Consider the following 16,921-nt stretch of genomic DNA (forward strand, 5'->3'; position numbering starts at 1 on the left):
TAATTGTTGATTGACTTATTTTCATAATCTACTGTCTTATAATTGGTTGTTAAGCTTCTATACCTCTAATATTCTACTGTATAAAGACCCTGAAGTAAGCTCAGATTGGAACAGAATTGGCTCAACATTAGGTCAGATATTGAGTGTTTTTCTGTTCACCAGTCAACAGAAATTCAATGAAGATCTGACTGACATTAAAGGTAAAATTGTATTTTAAATGTGCAATGCATATGTGTAGGCGCTGCAGCGCCGAAAGGGTTAACTCCCGGTGCTAGGCGCCGAGAGTGTAACCATGTGTACTAAATGTAAATGTATGTTTTAAATGTAAATGTAGAGGAGTATATAAAAAGTACTTAGCCCTGGATCCCCTTCAACCTCCGGCAGCCAGCTTCAGTGGCTGCTTGAGGGACTTAACCAGCCTCCTGGAATCAAATAGGTCCAGGAGGTGCAGCGCATCCTGGGGGTACCAGGAAGCTAAGTCCCTAGTTGGAGCTCAAAGAGCTTCAACTAGCGACAGGACAGGGACTGCTGCCCTGGGATCTGGCTGCCCTGGGATCTGGCTGCCCTGGTACTATTTTCGACCGGGGAGCAGAGCCAGACCCCGGAGCAGGGTCTGGCTCTGGTCACTAGCAGCAATGTTAATGATGTTAAACCTCTCTGGGTTGATTCACGTGCATGCTGCATGAATCAACCCAGATTGGTTAAAAGGGACAAGACGACGGATTACCTCCTGCCAAGACTATTCTCCAAATGTGTATTTAAAAAAAAAAAAAAAAAAAGGCTCAGTTTCATATTAAAAGTTGTTCTTGTCTCATCTGACCTGATCACTGGTACCTTTAACCAGTGTAAGAGCAAACAAACATCACTTGCTTCATAATCCTGCTTGGAAACTTCTCTATGCCGATTCCTGTGACCAAAATATTAGACCCAACTCTAATCCGTTCCCAGCTGTTCTGAGGTTTGGACCCAGCACCACCGCTCTGCCGGCTACCCAGCAGCTCTGGACTGTATGATAGGCCAGGGAGGATCCATCTACAGCAACTCTGATCCATAGGAAGAGATCAGGGGTACCAGTCCAGGTACACCAGTAACAGGGAATTCCCATAGCGTCAGGTACACAGATGAAACCCGGTTCTGGATGCCGGTAAGGAGTCCAGTGGTGGCAGCATTGTAAGCCCCTCCTACTGCAGCAGGGCACACTTGGGATAACGCAAGGGAATGGTGGCAAAGCAAGTCCAGCCGGTTCCCAGCAGCAAAAGACAGAGTGGCATAGGTAATCCATCCTGTCACAACAGTGATCCGTGCAAATAGTTTCAAGAGAGTATTTAACAGCAGTATCAACATAAAATCAACTGTATACCTTATTTTGGGTTCAAAATGAAGAATAAGTGTGAGCTTCAATTGCTGGCATTGTGGCATACACAAGACAGTACACATTGCCAGCTATTACAGTAGGAATCTCTGCTCATTTTTCTGCACACCACTATGGGGTGCAAGAATAAATTAAGAGTATAACTGCATGTTGTGTCTCCATGGATGTGCTGGAGACACATATCCCTGTATATACTGTTAGTTGGAGTTCAACAAAAATCTACATTATGGCAAAATAAGCATTGTTGGTTAAAACACTTGGGTGGAAGAAAGGCGAATTGTTGTGTGAACGCACAACACATAGGAGCCGTTACTATTAACCAGAGCAACCAATTAGGTTTGTTTACATTTCGTAAACAATATAAAAAAAAAAATTTCATTTAGTGTTTGGATGCTGCATCTTACAACGAATTTTCTTGTGCACCAGTTTTAACAAATTATTCCATCAGTCTGTACTGTTACTTGCATAATGGCCCATGCATATGCATCCACTTACTTGAACTTGCTCTATTATAACTTTTTTTATTTTTTGTTTTAAAGCAAATCAATTTTGTTAATATGATGTGTTGGTTGTTTTGTGATGTACCATTCTACCGGTCAGGATTATGCATACGAGGCTGAAGTTCGCTTCTTATTCGGCCAGCTTCTCATCCAGAAAAGCTTATTATTAAAGGATTAAATCAATTTGGATCACTGATTTCACATCAGATTAACACTAAAGGGGGTCCCTTATACAAACTGCATTAGTATTTCACCTGACCCAACAAGGTTTTGGGCATGAAATCAGAGGGCAAAGTCTCCATATTTTATCATTTTGAATAAGTAGCTGCCGTTTTGCAAGCGTTACATGCTGTTGGGCCACCAATTTGACTGTGGGAATCAACACAGGGTGGTCAGTTACATATAAAACAAACGTCTTTTGCTAGGTCCAAAACTATTTTGGGCATGAAATCATGTGGCAAAGTGGGCATAGATAGCATTTTCGTTATTTTGAATAAGTAGCTGTAGTTTTGCAAGGGTTAATATATTTTTCTTATAATTAAACATTTCAACAAAAATAAATCCCAAATCGCTTTGTCCAAAATGAAATAGACTATATACAACATCAAGGGGTAAATAGGAACAAAACTTCACATCATAACACCCAATTCTCCTACAATCCATCCACAAAAACTACTGCATCACTTCACAAACAAGAATTATATACATCAAATAAACATGACATCTTCTAACACAATAGTGTGCATTACACCCCGTCGCCAATCTGTTACCACCCACACACCCTTTACCATGCAGGAAATGAAAACAAATTTTAAATGTATGTGAACCTTACTAAAAAAAAAACAACAAAGATTTCCACAAAATCTAACAGTGAAAGAACAAGATAGAAGAATTGAGAAATTGCCAGATGTTAGCTACCACTTAGGGATGTCTCAACCTCCACCAGAGTCTACCCCAGCTTGCAGCATCCATCCGGCCCCTCTTCATTTCCCAAACCTCGAGCAGAATACTATCCCCCACCTGACTACAGGAAGGTTTTTGCCCCTAATGGACACTTAACACAGTGCATTTCACGTGTAAAATCTAACAACCACTCTAACTAAAAATGAGTGCTTAACTCAAAATCCCCACACCTTTTGAGCACTCCATACACCAAGTCAGGGTAACTAAGCCCCGAAAGACAGGGAAGGCCTAAGGTGTGGGCCACTCCCTTGTAAACCTCTATATTAAAAGGACACTGAAGCAAGAAGTTGTCCATTCTCCACCTCCCTATAACATTTCTCCTGTGGGCAACGTAGAGCTTAAGTGAAACGCAAGCAAAGTAACATCTCTAAACTTTGGAGGAATCCACTTGGAATACACCAAAAACAGACCCTTTGAGCACATATCACCTGGGCAATCCTTTAGTAACAGGGGTGCATCAAAGTGAGTATGTAAAATCCTCCTCTCCAACACCCTCTTAGAGGCGTTATTTTGCCTCACCCACTTTGATCTGCCATTTCCTTGTCACCTTCAACCCTGAACCACAAAGGTCATGAGGTATCCATACTTTACTCGAAAATATTTTATGGGACCCTCATCCAACCATGCGTTGAGAAAGGAGTGCACCCACTCGAAGGCCAGCTACCCACCGAGGGGGAGACTCCGAAATGAGACTGCCGAGAGGAGGTCAGTTTCTTGATCTTTCAGTTGTTATGGATGAACAAGTTGAACTTTATCAAGAGGAGTGTGGCATACAAACCGAAGGATGAACATGGTCTGGGAATGGGAAGCCCAGTGCTGTTCCTTAGTACTGCCTTCTTGAAGCTTCATTTCGGGAGTCTCTTTTTGGTGTTTTTTTTGTTTTTTTAAGAGCTTTCTTTATTAATAAAAATGCTATCTGTGCCCACTTTGCCCCCGGGATGTACTAAAAGGAATGCCAATTGACTACGACAGAAAATTTATATTTTATGTATATTTAAAAAAAATCTTATACTTAATTATATCTTCCACACACTTATTGCTAAGGTACAGGGTCATATTTTACATGTGGAATGACGGACGATTACTATGGAATGACAGCTGTTTTATACGCCATGTCACTGCAGAAATATCAGTAAAAACTTGCATTTCTCCCAAACAACACCCCTATCTCTCCCACACACTAATCCCTTTGCATATGCACTCCCCCACACCTGTACCCCACTACATTACTACAATTTGCATAGGTACATCAGTCATGAAAAGTCCCTAATAGAAAACATTTCTTGGGTCAGTCAGTGATATTATATTACACTTGGGTAAGGGGTCTTATGTAAAGTAAGCACTACATGAGTTAATCTTGTTCACAAAAACATGGCTTGTACAGTTAATATCAGTTGGTTACCATTAATGTAATTTACAGCTGTTTGCATTACATTGCAATCTTAAGAAAAAAAAGAGAGCCTGATGTTGTACTTGAGGTAATATAACCTTAATCTAGCAATTTAAAAACTACAAGTCTAAATATGTTCTGTCTCCTGATGTGGAACTACAAATTCAAGCATGTGGGCAAGGCATGCCATGGAATTATTGTAAAGTTTAGGATAAACTTTATAAATGTACATATAACTTGCTACTATGTTAATAGGTCATATTTAAAGTGTGAGACCTATGACTGATGTATGATATTAACTGTACAAGCCATGTTTTCGTAAAGTGGATTAACTCATGTAGTGCTTACTTTAGATAAGACCCCTAACCCAAGTGTAATATAATCCCACCGACTGTCTGACCCAAGAAATCCGACTCTGATTTGTTATCTATTGTCTGATACTTTTTTTTTATTTATTTATTACTGTGAAAATAAAGATATTGCTTATAAGTAAAATAAGTATGTAATGCATATCAACATGGACCATCTTTAGGTGATGGCTTTTTAAAACCCCCTTGACATTACATTTTCTCTACTATCTGTTGAGATTTCATATAAGTAACATCGCTAATGTTGCTTCTGCTGCGTAGACATTTCTGCACCTTTAATGATAAAACGAAACTGTACTTTTTACTGCACCTATAATCCATAAATGCCAGAGGAGTGGCGGGTCATGCCTGGTGCTTTTGAAGCACTTGAATGCTCTACAACCCCCTCATCCCACAACTTCTGCAGGATATACCGCCTGAGTGTTAGAACTGTGTAGAATGGCTGGCAAGTCTCGTAAAATCACAGAACAGTTATGAGATTTATTTTAAAAGATTAATGTTAACCAGGGATTTTCTTTTACAGTTTTGATTTTTTTCAAAAACCAATAAGTATACATGTGTGGATTTTAGAAGTTCAGATTCAGAAGTCCCATTCAAATCTTTGTGTTTCTTATAAAAGAAAAAAGCATTTGACCATGGTCAGAAGATCACCTTCACACAAACTGATAAGCATAAGATTCTGGGGCCACTTAATTACTTTTTATCATTTTGCTGTGCTCAGAGTTTGCCTCTACACTTCAGTTTACTCTACAGAAGAGGTTAGTGTGCTTCTACACACTCACTCAGTGTAACTGAAGGGAGACTTCAACTCTGGTAAAGGTAGATGCTTACTATAATTCACTTCACAGCATTGGAGGAACAGTAGAGCTTATTTCAATTGTTTTGTTTTTAAAAAAAAGACAAATTATAATCTAATTTAACTGAAGACCATATACTGTGTATCATGTCTTTTTCTGAAAATGCTTATTTGTATGGGCACAGACAGACTTCACAGAAGCATTCCAGATACTTTGTAAAACAGACTTGAATGAAAAACAAATTATCTCACTACCACCTATACAACCAAAGGGAGAAGTGTTTCTATACTCACCCCCTTCTTCTGACCATGATCAGAAACTTGACTTTCGTTTTGATCAGTATAGATGGATATCGAAAGGTTCAAATTTTCATGCTAATCGCCCAAATCCTCCCGTTGTACTGAAGAGTTACTATTTAAAAGACCCAAAAGGAAAAAATAAAGACTCCCTTCATGGCTTTCGTAAAACATGTATATTGCTTGAGGGAATGCAGAGAAACAAAAAAGCTTTTTATTTTAAATTATGTGGGAGATGAAACACTGTACCATCCTTCTTGCCATGGAAAGAGCAAAAATACAGGTACCAAGAAGCCATTTACTGCCACAATGAAAAGTGTTATCAAAGAAATAAGAGTCTGTTGAATTAAATAAAGGAACAATGAAAACCTACAAATGTCTGTAAAGTGTACACTCACTTATTGGCACTGACAAACACATGGCTATTGATCGTCCAAGGAACCTAAAACAGGTACAAAATATTTCTTATCAAGAGCGTAACAAAAAATGCATCAATAATGATGATTTTTTTTTTGCCTAGTTGAGCCATCAGCCCACCTTAAAGATTACATAACACATGTTGTACTTATGCCAGATCTTGTAGTTTCATTTGGACATCCAGATATCATTAAAGAGGCACATGAACTTATCTGTATATCAAATAATGATATACCATTACCACAGCTAATATCCTACAATACTACTTTCAATATTGGCAATTTTTACTTATCTACATTTGTGATGAGAAATATTAAATTATATAATAATCCAATATTCCCTGTAGCTTTTCTTCTTCATGAAAGGAAATTCAAATCTTACCATAAAGACTTTTTATGTAAAGTTCTCAAGCGTTTGGATGGGCATAAGGTCACACGTGTTCCCATTGTCACATACAGGGAGTGGGGTATTGTGAAGCCTCTGCAGACCTACTTTCCTAAAATGCCACACATCTTCCGCGCTAACCATATTTTGTCAGATGTTGGCATATGGATAAGAAAGCATGAGGGGAAAAAAGGATGACTTAAAAGTTCTAAAGAATTACATTGCCCAATTGCTAAATACAGACAGCTCAGAATTGTTTCACAAGACATACAAAAAGTTCAGCATGCAATGGAGTGAAACTTTCAAAAGCTACTTTGATACACAATTAAAGGGCTGCTTTGTAAAAAAAAATCAGCAATGTTTAATACTTGCAAATTTGCTGCGTTTCAAAATGACACAAAGGCAACAAATAAATCAGCGAGAGCCTCAACAAAGTCATAAAAGATGAGCTTGCATGGAAGGAAGTCCCAACTGATGCTGTCATCCTTGCCATGTTGTACATACAGCGCTATTATTTGTATGAATTTAAACGGGCATACTGTGGACTTGGAAATTACAAGCTTAAAGATCAGTTTTCACCTCTTAGAAAGTCAGTTACTGAATTAACATTTCCAGAGTTTTTTCCCCCTTGAATCCATCATTGATAAGATTAAGGCTACTAGGCCACTTCCAGTGAATGGAATCAAAAAAAATAAACACTACAGAATGAGCCAAATGCCTTTGGCAACAAATTGTATTGAAATTGGTGTGGTTTCCCTTTGTTCTCAATCATCAACGTTTGTGGTGAGAAATGTTCATGGACCACAATTTGAGACAGACTACTGCCAGAACCCTCTTTGCTCCTGCCCGAGTACAGGGAAATGCTACTATATTATAGCAGCACAATTGTCAATTGGATACAAAGAGCCTGTGGATAAACAAACATACTCACTGTCAAGAATCTGGAAGAGGAGGTGTGGGAAAACACTAAAATCTGGGAGAAAAAGGCCAAGAATTGATGATATTGATTGCAAATGTATACCGCCACCAGACTCAATTCTGTGGTCCTCACTTGAAAGAGGAACCCATCTTCTTGAAAATGCAGAGATGAGCCCACCAATAGCAAAAGATAATATAGACTTAGATCTGGAGGAGGAATACATTAATGCACCAAAACATTCAACACCAATAAATAAAGTAACAGTGAAAAGTAATGGAAGTTACACATCTCCTTGTAATATAAACCACTGGTGAAATACTTAGCATCACTCGTTAACAAGGATAGCAGTCAGGGGTCCACATGTGCAGAGTGTTCTTGCCCAGGAAATTACTCCCCAGGTGACCGCATGATTCTCTGTTGTTGCTGCAGAAATTGGTATCATGTAGCCTGCCTTTCTACAATCAGGAAGAAGCTCCCAACCCAGGGGCGCCCTGGGCCTCCCCTCCACTAAAGAAGTGCCCCTACATAGCGGCACTGTACTATATAGCGCTGTCAAAGAAGCATCCGCGGTGGTCCTGTACCGCCTTCTTTGACAGAGACGTGGTTGCTGTACAGTACAGTGCTGCTGCTACGCAGTTCTCGCTTTTTTTTTGGGGGGGGGGGGGGGGGGGGGGGGTTAACCCCCCCCGAACCCCCCCCTTAAAAATCCTGCATGCACCCCTGCAAGAAGTGTCAAAAGTGCTCTGCTACAACTTATATAATATTCGTTGTGAATTTTCATTATCTATAAATCACCATGTAACACTGGACACTTTAATATGATGATATTACCTCTGCAATATTTAAGCTCAACGTGTGATCTGTAGAAACACCTTTAAAAATAAACTAACAATGTATTTAGGAACTTTTTTAAATTTATGCATATTTAAATATAACAAGTTTTTTTTTTTGTCTGGAACGGTGGTCTCAGACACACATTGGTGAAAGTAGTTGATCCTGCTACTGCTGCTGGACAAATTAGTATTGGTGTTACATACTGCCAGTTCTGACCTTTGTCTGGCTCAGACTGTTAATGGATCGTTGCCTGTCTTAAGCTGGGTACACACTACATGGTTTTCATCCAATAATCGGCTCAATCAGCAGACATCCGACTTTTGAACGCGCTGTCGTGTCAGTGTGTGCAGTGACATGATGGTCGAAAGTCTGCCCAAATGGACGATTGTCTCCTCATTTGGTTGGTCGTACCGTTTAATATTTTCGTTCCAATCTCGTTTCCGTTGTGTAGTGTGTATAAACTTCCGACCGATCCACAACAGTGAGTACGAAATTACAGTCATTGCTCACGACAACATGGCTGTAAAAAGTTGCTAAAGGGACGTCCGCTCTTCCCTTTATCGTCCTAAACAAGGCTAGTGTGTATGCAATCCATGGACAGAGCGATCGGAACATCGATCGCATGTAAAATTGATCGGCATAAAAAGTTGGTGGAAAATCCTGTAGTGTGTACCCAGCTTTAGCCATGTTGATTGGATCTAACCATTCTCTGGATGCCCATCGGTAATAACTGGATACAGACCATTTATGGTTTGCTGCCAACTAGAGAGCTTCTTAAACAATGGACCTTATTCCAGAATTATGCGAGTACCTGCATTTCCGTGTATTTTATTCCTTTTACGATACTGACTATTGGCTTCAATATATTCCTGTGTTATTCAGAAGGCGGATAAAACAGCTGTCATTCCATAGTAATCGTCCATCATTCCACATTATGACACTTGTGTGCTGGGGTACAGGTGTGGGGGAGGGCGTGTGCAAAGGGATTAGTGTGTGGAATTAGGGGATGTGGGAGAAATAGGGGTGTTTTTTGGGAGAAATGCATGTTTTTACTGATATTTCTGCATTGACATGGCGTACAAAACAGCTGTCATTCCACATGTAAAACATGACCAAGTACCTTAGCAATAAGTGTGTGCAAAATATATTTAAGAAGTATAAGATTTTTAAAAATATACATAAAGGGGCATATTCAATTAGCTTTTGGATTCGCGGTAACACGCCGGAACAGCCGCGAAACGTAATACACGGTACCGCAATAACGTGGATTTTCATTCGCAGCCCATAGGGTTGCGAACGAAAATCCGCGTTAATGCGGTACCGTAATACCCGCAAGAACGCGCACTTTTCGCGGCAACGCGCGTTACCACGAATCCAAAAGCTAATTGAATATGCCCCAAAATGTCAATTTGCAATCATAGAAATCTATTGGCATTCCTTTTAGCAGGCTGAAGCAGTCATTTCTTTTAGTACGTGCCTTTGCCCTCTGATTTCATGCCCAAAACCTTATTGGATCAGGCGAAATACTGATGCAGGTTGAAATCAGCGATCCAAATTTATGTAATCCTTTAAAAATAAGCTTTTCTGAATAAGAAGCTGGCCAAATAAGAAGCTAACTTCAGCCTCGTATTATGCATTAACATTTTGAATGACAGTTTAGCTTACTAGAAGGAAATGCCTTTAACACAGTTGAAACAATAAAGTCATACCAGCAAGACTAATAAATGGAACAATACACAATGGTGAAAAATCTCGGTATTGAACGTACACAAAACCATTACAACGTTAAACGCATTTAGTACGTGCGAAGTAATACGGTGTCTTCCGCTTTATAACATTTTTATAAACACACTTGAATCTTTTTGAGAAATCAGTCTCAACTTTCAAATGCAAAAATAGGGTGACATATGAATGGTACCGCTGACCTAATAGTCTTCCCCCCCTCCCTTACCTAAAAATCAGCTTTAACAAAACAAACGTCTTCATCCAAGAAGGAAACCAGAATCCGCGCTCTTTCCCTGAACTCACGCGATAACGTACACAGGAAATTGAACTCTGGCCTCATGGGACATGTAGTCATCTCTGTTAAGGCATCCCCGTGTGCCGGAAGTTGAGGGATTTATGGGATATGTAGTTTCCGTTGCCCGCTTTCCGTCTCTAGCATCTCTCATGTCTGCGAGTTCTTGCTAGTTGCAGGAATGCCTGGTTTCACCTGCTGTGTCCCGGGTTGCTATAGCAATTCGCATCGTGACAAAGGGCTGCACTTTTATACGTTTCCGAAAGATCCAGAGCTGAGGCACTTGTGGCTGAAGAATGTATCTAGGGCTGGAGTGACGGGTTGCTTTAATACCTTTCAACCCACCAATGGGCACCGAGTCTGTAGTCTTCACTTCCATGGTGGGCGCAAATCTTACAGTATCAAGGTGCCTACCATATTTCCCCTCAGGGGGGTAAACGAAAGGAAAACACGCAGAGGCAATGCAGGGGACAGGTCCAGAAAGAGGCATCAACCCAATTACTCGCCCGCGTCAACTACAGTACTGGTGACAACTCTGCCAGGACAGGAGCAGGAGGTCCTCGAGTTGACAGCAGGGGGTGCAGAGATGATGCTGCTTGGCACAGCACCTGGCATGGGTACTGACATGACAGTGGTGGAAGCTTCTGCAGCTGCGATGGGAAGATCTTTGGGAACAGTTTCAGGAGAGCAGATAATTGCAGAACCGAACCCAGTTAATCTCACAGTCAAATTGGATTCAGGAGGAGGACCTGGAATAAGTACACACTTCACTACAGCCTCATCCCATCAGCAACTCCAAGTGGTAGTAGTGGGAGAAGAAACTTACCCTATACCAGAGTACTACCCATCGCCTCAGTTTGCTGATCACTCCTATTCTATGTCTTCAGGTACCACCACGGAGGAATTGCTGAGAAAGCTCAACGAACAGAGGGACATTATAGCTCTAATGGAGGTGAAAATGAAAGAGATGAAGTCAAGCATTAGACATTTAAGAATCACTGAGGTTAAACTCAGGGAGGAAATCCGTCAGAAAGACAAAGTCCTGTCCATGAACTCTGCAAAAAAAAAATCAGAAGGGAACTCATAAGATACCATGTTTTCATTACCAGTTCTTAAAGGGTCACTAAACCAAAAACATAAGTTTATTAATATGGACATATTTTGGAAATTACCATGATCAAGTATCAGTTTAAAAGTTATAAAATTAAGAGAAACTTAAGATATTTGAAAATGAATGTAATCTTATTAAATGGACGGTGTCTTATGTACTTATCTTTAAACTATTCTAAATGGCTCCTTTCTCTAGTTGTATACATGAAAAATGTGATGCATAAAATCCTTTAATGGTACAAGCATTAACTCAAACATTTAGAGGTTACATTGTTTACTTTTGCATGTGTATAGGATTTATGTAAAGCTGCTTGTATTTTAGGTTTAGTTTTCCTTTAAAGTGGCCCTTATGACATTGTTCAATAGATGTTAGTTTCAACTTTACAGGACTACAGTAAACTATTTTGGAAGAGGGGACTTAAGATACAACACACCTAAAAATCCATGGAGGCACCTTGTTATGCACTTACAAAGCTTACCTGTACAGAAAGTATAAATGTTTTAAAATTTTCTAATTTTTTGGTTTTTGTTTTGTTCATTTTCTTAGATTTTTGTTTCTTTAAGAGCTTTCTACCTATAGGGATGGACAAATGCCAAAAACCTTGATTTTCAAAAATGTTTACTGGTCCTTAATAATAGTGTAGTGATGAGATCACTGCCCCAAACAATAAAAATAAAAGGTCACCTGACTTATGGATGTTAATGTTCAATGTTCTAATGTTACATTTATTTGTCATGGCTTGAAAGTTAAGGAAGATGTTTATGTCCTTTGGAAATAAAGTTAGTGAACAAGTACAGAATACTGTATCATGATGTAAACACATATGTTGATTACATTGGGAAGCAATTCTGATAATCCACAATCAGTGTTTGAAGGAAATGGTTTTTTTTTTTTTCTTGTTCTTTTAAATAAAAATGTTTCTTTGATATATTCCTTGTATATATCTTTTTTTTGTAAACAAAATAAGTTACCTTTGTTAATAGTTTTGACTACATCTATAGGGATATTTGGGAAGATACCTAAATGCCAAGTAGTGACATGGCCTAAGCTAACGTTTGGGGATTGATTTCTATAGATTATACTAAGTGATGACTTTTGAATTCTTCATAATTTTCTCCACACCATGTTTACCTGTTTATTACAATTATAGATTCATCATCTCAATATAATGTGATTTAAAAGTGTGTATGTGTCGAAGTGGCGGTGTATATGGTGGCATGCCATACAGCAAACTTCTCCTACTGCTCTGATTGTAAATTCCATTCACTTCACATTTTTTCATATGGCCACTTCTATGGCATAGGCGGTCCATCCTGTCACAATACATATATTATATATATATATATATATATATATATATATATATATATAGAAAATGCTGGTTTTTCAGCAGAAAGTTTTTGTTGTGGAAATATGACTCACGTTTTATAGATTGCATATCTGTTTTGTTTTTGTTTTTGTTTGTTTTTTGTGTTTCGTGCCTCCTGTACAAAAATGTGCCTTTTATATGTATGCACAAAGGGTGGTTAGGAGACTGCTGGGGGTTAGACATACAAATATGCATCTCTGTGTAGAACATTGGAGTAGGATTTTTGCCACAAGATATGACAATGTAATGTGTAATGATAATGTAAAATTTTAATGTTTTATATTTTTTCACTGTTAGACAGACATGTACTGGATACTGTTATATTTGAAGAAAGTGTTATAGAGATAGACCCCTTTGCCTTTCTCACTTAGTCAAGTAGCTGAATGTGGGGTACTGAAAATGGCATGTGAGGTGGCAGAGGGAAAATCGATTGATATACATTGGTCTTTAGCATTTTTCTAGTCTAGGGGGCGACGTTGAGGTGACTGGAAAATCTTTTTATAGCAATACAAGCACATGAGTAGGACACTACATAAAGAACTTGATACAGTGACACAGTTACCAACTGAAGTAGCTGCTAGCAAGATCCACACTTATACACACACGACCATACATGGCTGTCACACCAGGGCGAACAAAGCTGTCAAATAGACAGCAGGGTTTTATGTGACAGCTGTTTTTCGTTGTATTGTTTTAAAATGTAAACACGCACACACACATATGCACGCATGCACATATTAGTTAATATATGAAGATTTGTGTTACCTGAAGAATAAACTGTCTGGAAGGTGAAGAGATGTGGTTAGGAGTCTGGCAGACCCTGGAGAGATGGACAAGGTAGACCAGTAGCTCCCAGAGTGTATCTTCCAGACCTAGCGGAGGCAGCACATGGTCTGGCTCAGCTGGGTATAGAAGGTATGTGCAAGCTGATAAGAGTATATTGGGGTGCACCAGACGTTTCTTCTCAAGCTAGTAGGAAGGCAACGTCCTGCCTTGATTGAGAGAATGTCAAGAAGATGATACCAATAGAGCCATCCCACATCCCTCCTGCAGATGGGTTTTTCTCCAGGTAAAACAAATCCACGTCATCCAGTTTCCACCTTGCAGGATCCTCAAGTATACACTGGTGTACCGATGAAATATGTCTGGGTAAAGGTGTATTGAAATGTGTCTAATGCGACGGTTCCCAAACTGCGCCGCGGCTCCCAGGGGTGCCGCGGCGCTGTCACTGGGGTGCCGCGGGCCAGACCTAGAAAAAAAGAAAGAACACAGAAACTTACCAATCCGCCGGGCGCCGGGACCCAGCAGCCACCTCTCTCCCGCAGCTGTCACTGAATATCGACGTCAGGGACAGCTGCGGGAGAGAGGTGGCTGCTGGGTCCCGGCGCCCGGCGGATTGGTAAGTTTCTGTGTTCTTTCTTTTTATTCTATGGCTGGCACGCGGCAGAGGAGTGAGAGGGATCGGGGGAGCAGAGGAGGGTGACAGCGGGCAGAGGAGGGGGGCAGCGGAGTAGAGGAATGTGACAGCGGGGCAGAGGAGGGGCACAGCGTTAGAGGGACAGTAGAGGGGGACACATCGTGAGAGGGGCAGTGGAGGGGGACACGGCGTAGGAGGGGACAGCGTGAGAGGGGTAGAGAAGTAGGAAAGCATGACAGGGCAGAGGAGGGTGACAGCGGGCGGAGGAGGGTGACAGCGGGCGAAGGAGGTGGACAGCGGGGCAGAGGAGGGGCACAGCATGAGAGGGACAGTGGAGGGGGACACAGCGTGGAAGGAGGGCAGAGGAGGGGGACAGCGTGACAGAGGGCAGAGGAGGGGACAGCGTGACGGTGCAGAGGAGGGGGACAGCGTGAGAGAGGGCAGAGGAGGGGGGACAGCGTGGCAGATGGGGCAGTGTGAGAGAGGGCAGTGTGTCTGGATGCAGAGGGGGCAGTGTGTCTGGATGCAGTGGGGGCAGTGTGTCTGGATGCAGAGGGGGCAGTGTGTCTGGATGCAGAGAGGACAGAGTGCCTAAGGGCAGAGTGTCTGGATGCAGAGGGGGCATTTTTGCATACAACTAAATAAGTATTTCTGTCCTGACCTAAATACTTATTACAATTTTTTGACCCAACTACTTCTAAAACAGGACTGCTCAATAATTATTTTGGAGGGGTGCCTTGAAAAAATTTGGAGACTCTAAGGGTGCCGCGAACTGCAAAAGTTTGGGAACCACTGGTCTAATGTATTACTGTGTCATACTCAAAGCTTTTGTTATTCAATGTGATAGCCCTAAAGTTATAATAGGTGATAGGGGTATTCATGTTATTGATAATAAATGTATAATGTATGAGTAGTGGTAACAAATTACATTCTTTTGATTAGCCACAAACCAGTGTGAACATAAAGTAACGGTACTACTTAGAACGAAGTGAATAGAAAGAGGGTTGGAACTTGATTGAAGTGGCTGGTAGCTTTGGCCACTAGTCCTCCCCACTATCAAGATCACTCCTGAGCTGCCTCCTAACCTGTTGACTTTTGAAATGTTTTTGACTTTTCTTGTGATGAGTTTGTAACTGAGAGACTGGGTGAGACCTTGAGAGGAAAGGTAAATAGTGAGACAGCAACCGAGAACGTTCAAAATACTGTCTCCTGCAAAGTTACACTAACTGTCAGTATGTTGGACCGGGAGAGTAAGTTGTGGAACAGTAATTTCCTAGGCTCAGGTTATTTGACAGACGGGTACCCAGTGTAGGCTACCAGCATCACAACCTCAAGGGTAGCAGAGACACACTGGTATCCATTCCACCCACTGCAGAGTAAAAAGTGTGACAGATAAACTATTGTCATTTTAATAATTATAGTGTGAAATTCATTGTGATCTATAGTAATGTTGTTCCTGTCCAACTACACAGGTACAGTTCAGATTTTTTTATGCCCACTCCAATTCAAAGCCAAACTTAAGACTAAACATTTTTTTTTTTGTGGCAGAAAAGTGAACCCTGAAGAACGGTTTTAGCATAGGCAGAAGGATGACCTGACATGGTTAAGGCAAAGGGCAGTTTTTGCTATGAATAGGTTAGAGATCTGGTTTGGCTTTGAAAGGAAATATTTTTATATAAATAACCACAGTGCTGTGTTGTATTATGTTAGTTGTGTTATTTGTTTTCAAGATAGGGAAAATAATAGAGAGAGAGAATATTTTTATTTTTTTTTAACTATTTATTTTGAGAAATAGCAATCATGTACAGATAAGAATCAACAAATAATACATTTGCAGGAATAGAAACAAAAACAGAGAACAGTACATATCATGGGTATCTGTCAATGAAGCTGAACATATTTGAGTAGCAAATATCCAAGACAGCCAGAGGATGTCAATAAACAGACCGGCAAATATACTATTGTTATCCAGAATACACAACACACTATAACATTTTCTAACAATATAATGTGGGGGGGAAGGGGGGTAAGAGGGGAGGGGTGGTACTGGTCGCCACCGAGAATGAAGGAAAAAGAGAACACACTTCCCTTTATCCACACAGTTCCTTATCCTCATCTTGTCCTTTTTAAGAAGAGAGACAAATAATTAAAAACAAAAATAAAAATAAATAAATAAAAGAGGGGCAATAAAAGTTTCAAAGGAGATTACTACTTAGATTCTCTGAGGAGGGAGACCGCATCAAGAGACAGGTCACCTATGACTACAGGGAGTTCTTTTTTTAGGAGGAAGGAGTTGGTACAAGAGGTATGGGGTTATAAGTAAAGCCAAGGAGCCCATATCTGGTGAAATTTATCACCCTTATCATGCAGATGTTATGTAATCTGTTCCATCCGGGCAATAAACCAGACATAGGATCGCAGGGCCGCCATAGTGGGAGGCTCAACTTGTTTCCAAGACTTAGCTACTAGGCATCGCACAGCTGCAAGGACATGGGAAGCCAATTTCACAGACTCTCTATCATCATCAATCAGAGGGTAACAGAGAAGAAAAGACCATGGGTCTTTCCGGACAGGGCATGGAAGGAGGGAGGAGAGGAGGGCCCTAACTCGATCCCAAAAGGAGGATATTTTAGGGCAGGACCACCAAATATGAAAACAGGAGCCCATCTGGCCACAACCCCGCCAACATAATGGAGAACTAGAGGGGAACATTTTAGTGAGTTTGTCAGGTGTGTAGTACCACCTATAGTATACTTTATATGCGTTC

At 40.6% G+C, this 16,921-nt stretch overlaps 3 protein-coding genes across 7 annotated transcripts in view; 1 reads left to right on the forward strand and 2 right to left on the reverse strand.

Annotated features, from left to right (window-relative positions):
- Positions 1 to 10,610, reverse strand: part of CENPT (centromere protein T) — a 119,199-nt gene extending 108,589 nt beyond the window's left edge. For 3 of the 4 annotated variants that reach the window (XM_075188826.1, XM_075188824.1, XM_075188827.1), the window contains exon 1: positions 10,192 to 10,610. In XM_075188826.1, coding sequence (XP_075044927.1) covers positions 10,192 to 10,226 — 35 coding nt within the window. In that variant the 5' untranslated portion in view covers positions 10,227 to 10,610. Of the gene's footprint in view, positions 1 to 5,683; positions 5,802 to 10,191 lie in introns of all 4 variants that reach the window. The other variant, XM_075188825.1, reaches the window with a different exon arrangement.
- Positions 1 to 16,921, reverse strand: part of SLC12A4 (solute carrier family 12 member 4) — a 1,264,335-nt gene that overhangs the window by 674,113 nt on the left and 573,301 nt on the right. The gene's annotated exons all lie outside the window — the stretch shown is intronic.
- Positions 10,348 to 12,298, forward strand: THAP11 (THAP domain containing 11). The gene has a single exon (XM_075188828.1). It carries the CDS (start codon positions 10,439 to 10,441, stop codon positions 11,342 to 11,344), a length of 906 nt encoding a protein of 301 aa, XP_075044929.1. The 5' UTR covers positions 10,348 to 10,438; the 3' UTR covers positions 11,345 to 12,298.

The sequence above is a fragment of the Mixophyes fleayi genome, chromosome 10 (assembly GCF_038048845.1).
Source record: "Mixophyes fleayi isolate aMixFle1 chromosome 10, aMixFle1.hap1, whole genome shotgun sequence".
In the NCBI taxonomy this organism is placed as follows: Eukaryota; Metazoa; Chordata; class Amphibia; order Anura; family Limnodynastidae; genus Mixophyes; species Mixophyes fleayi.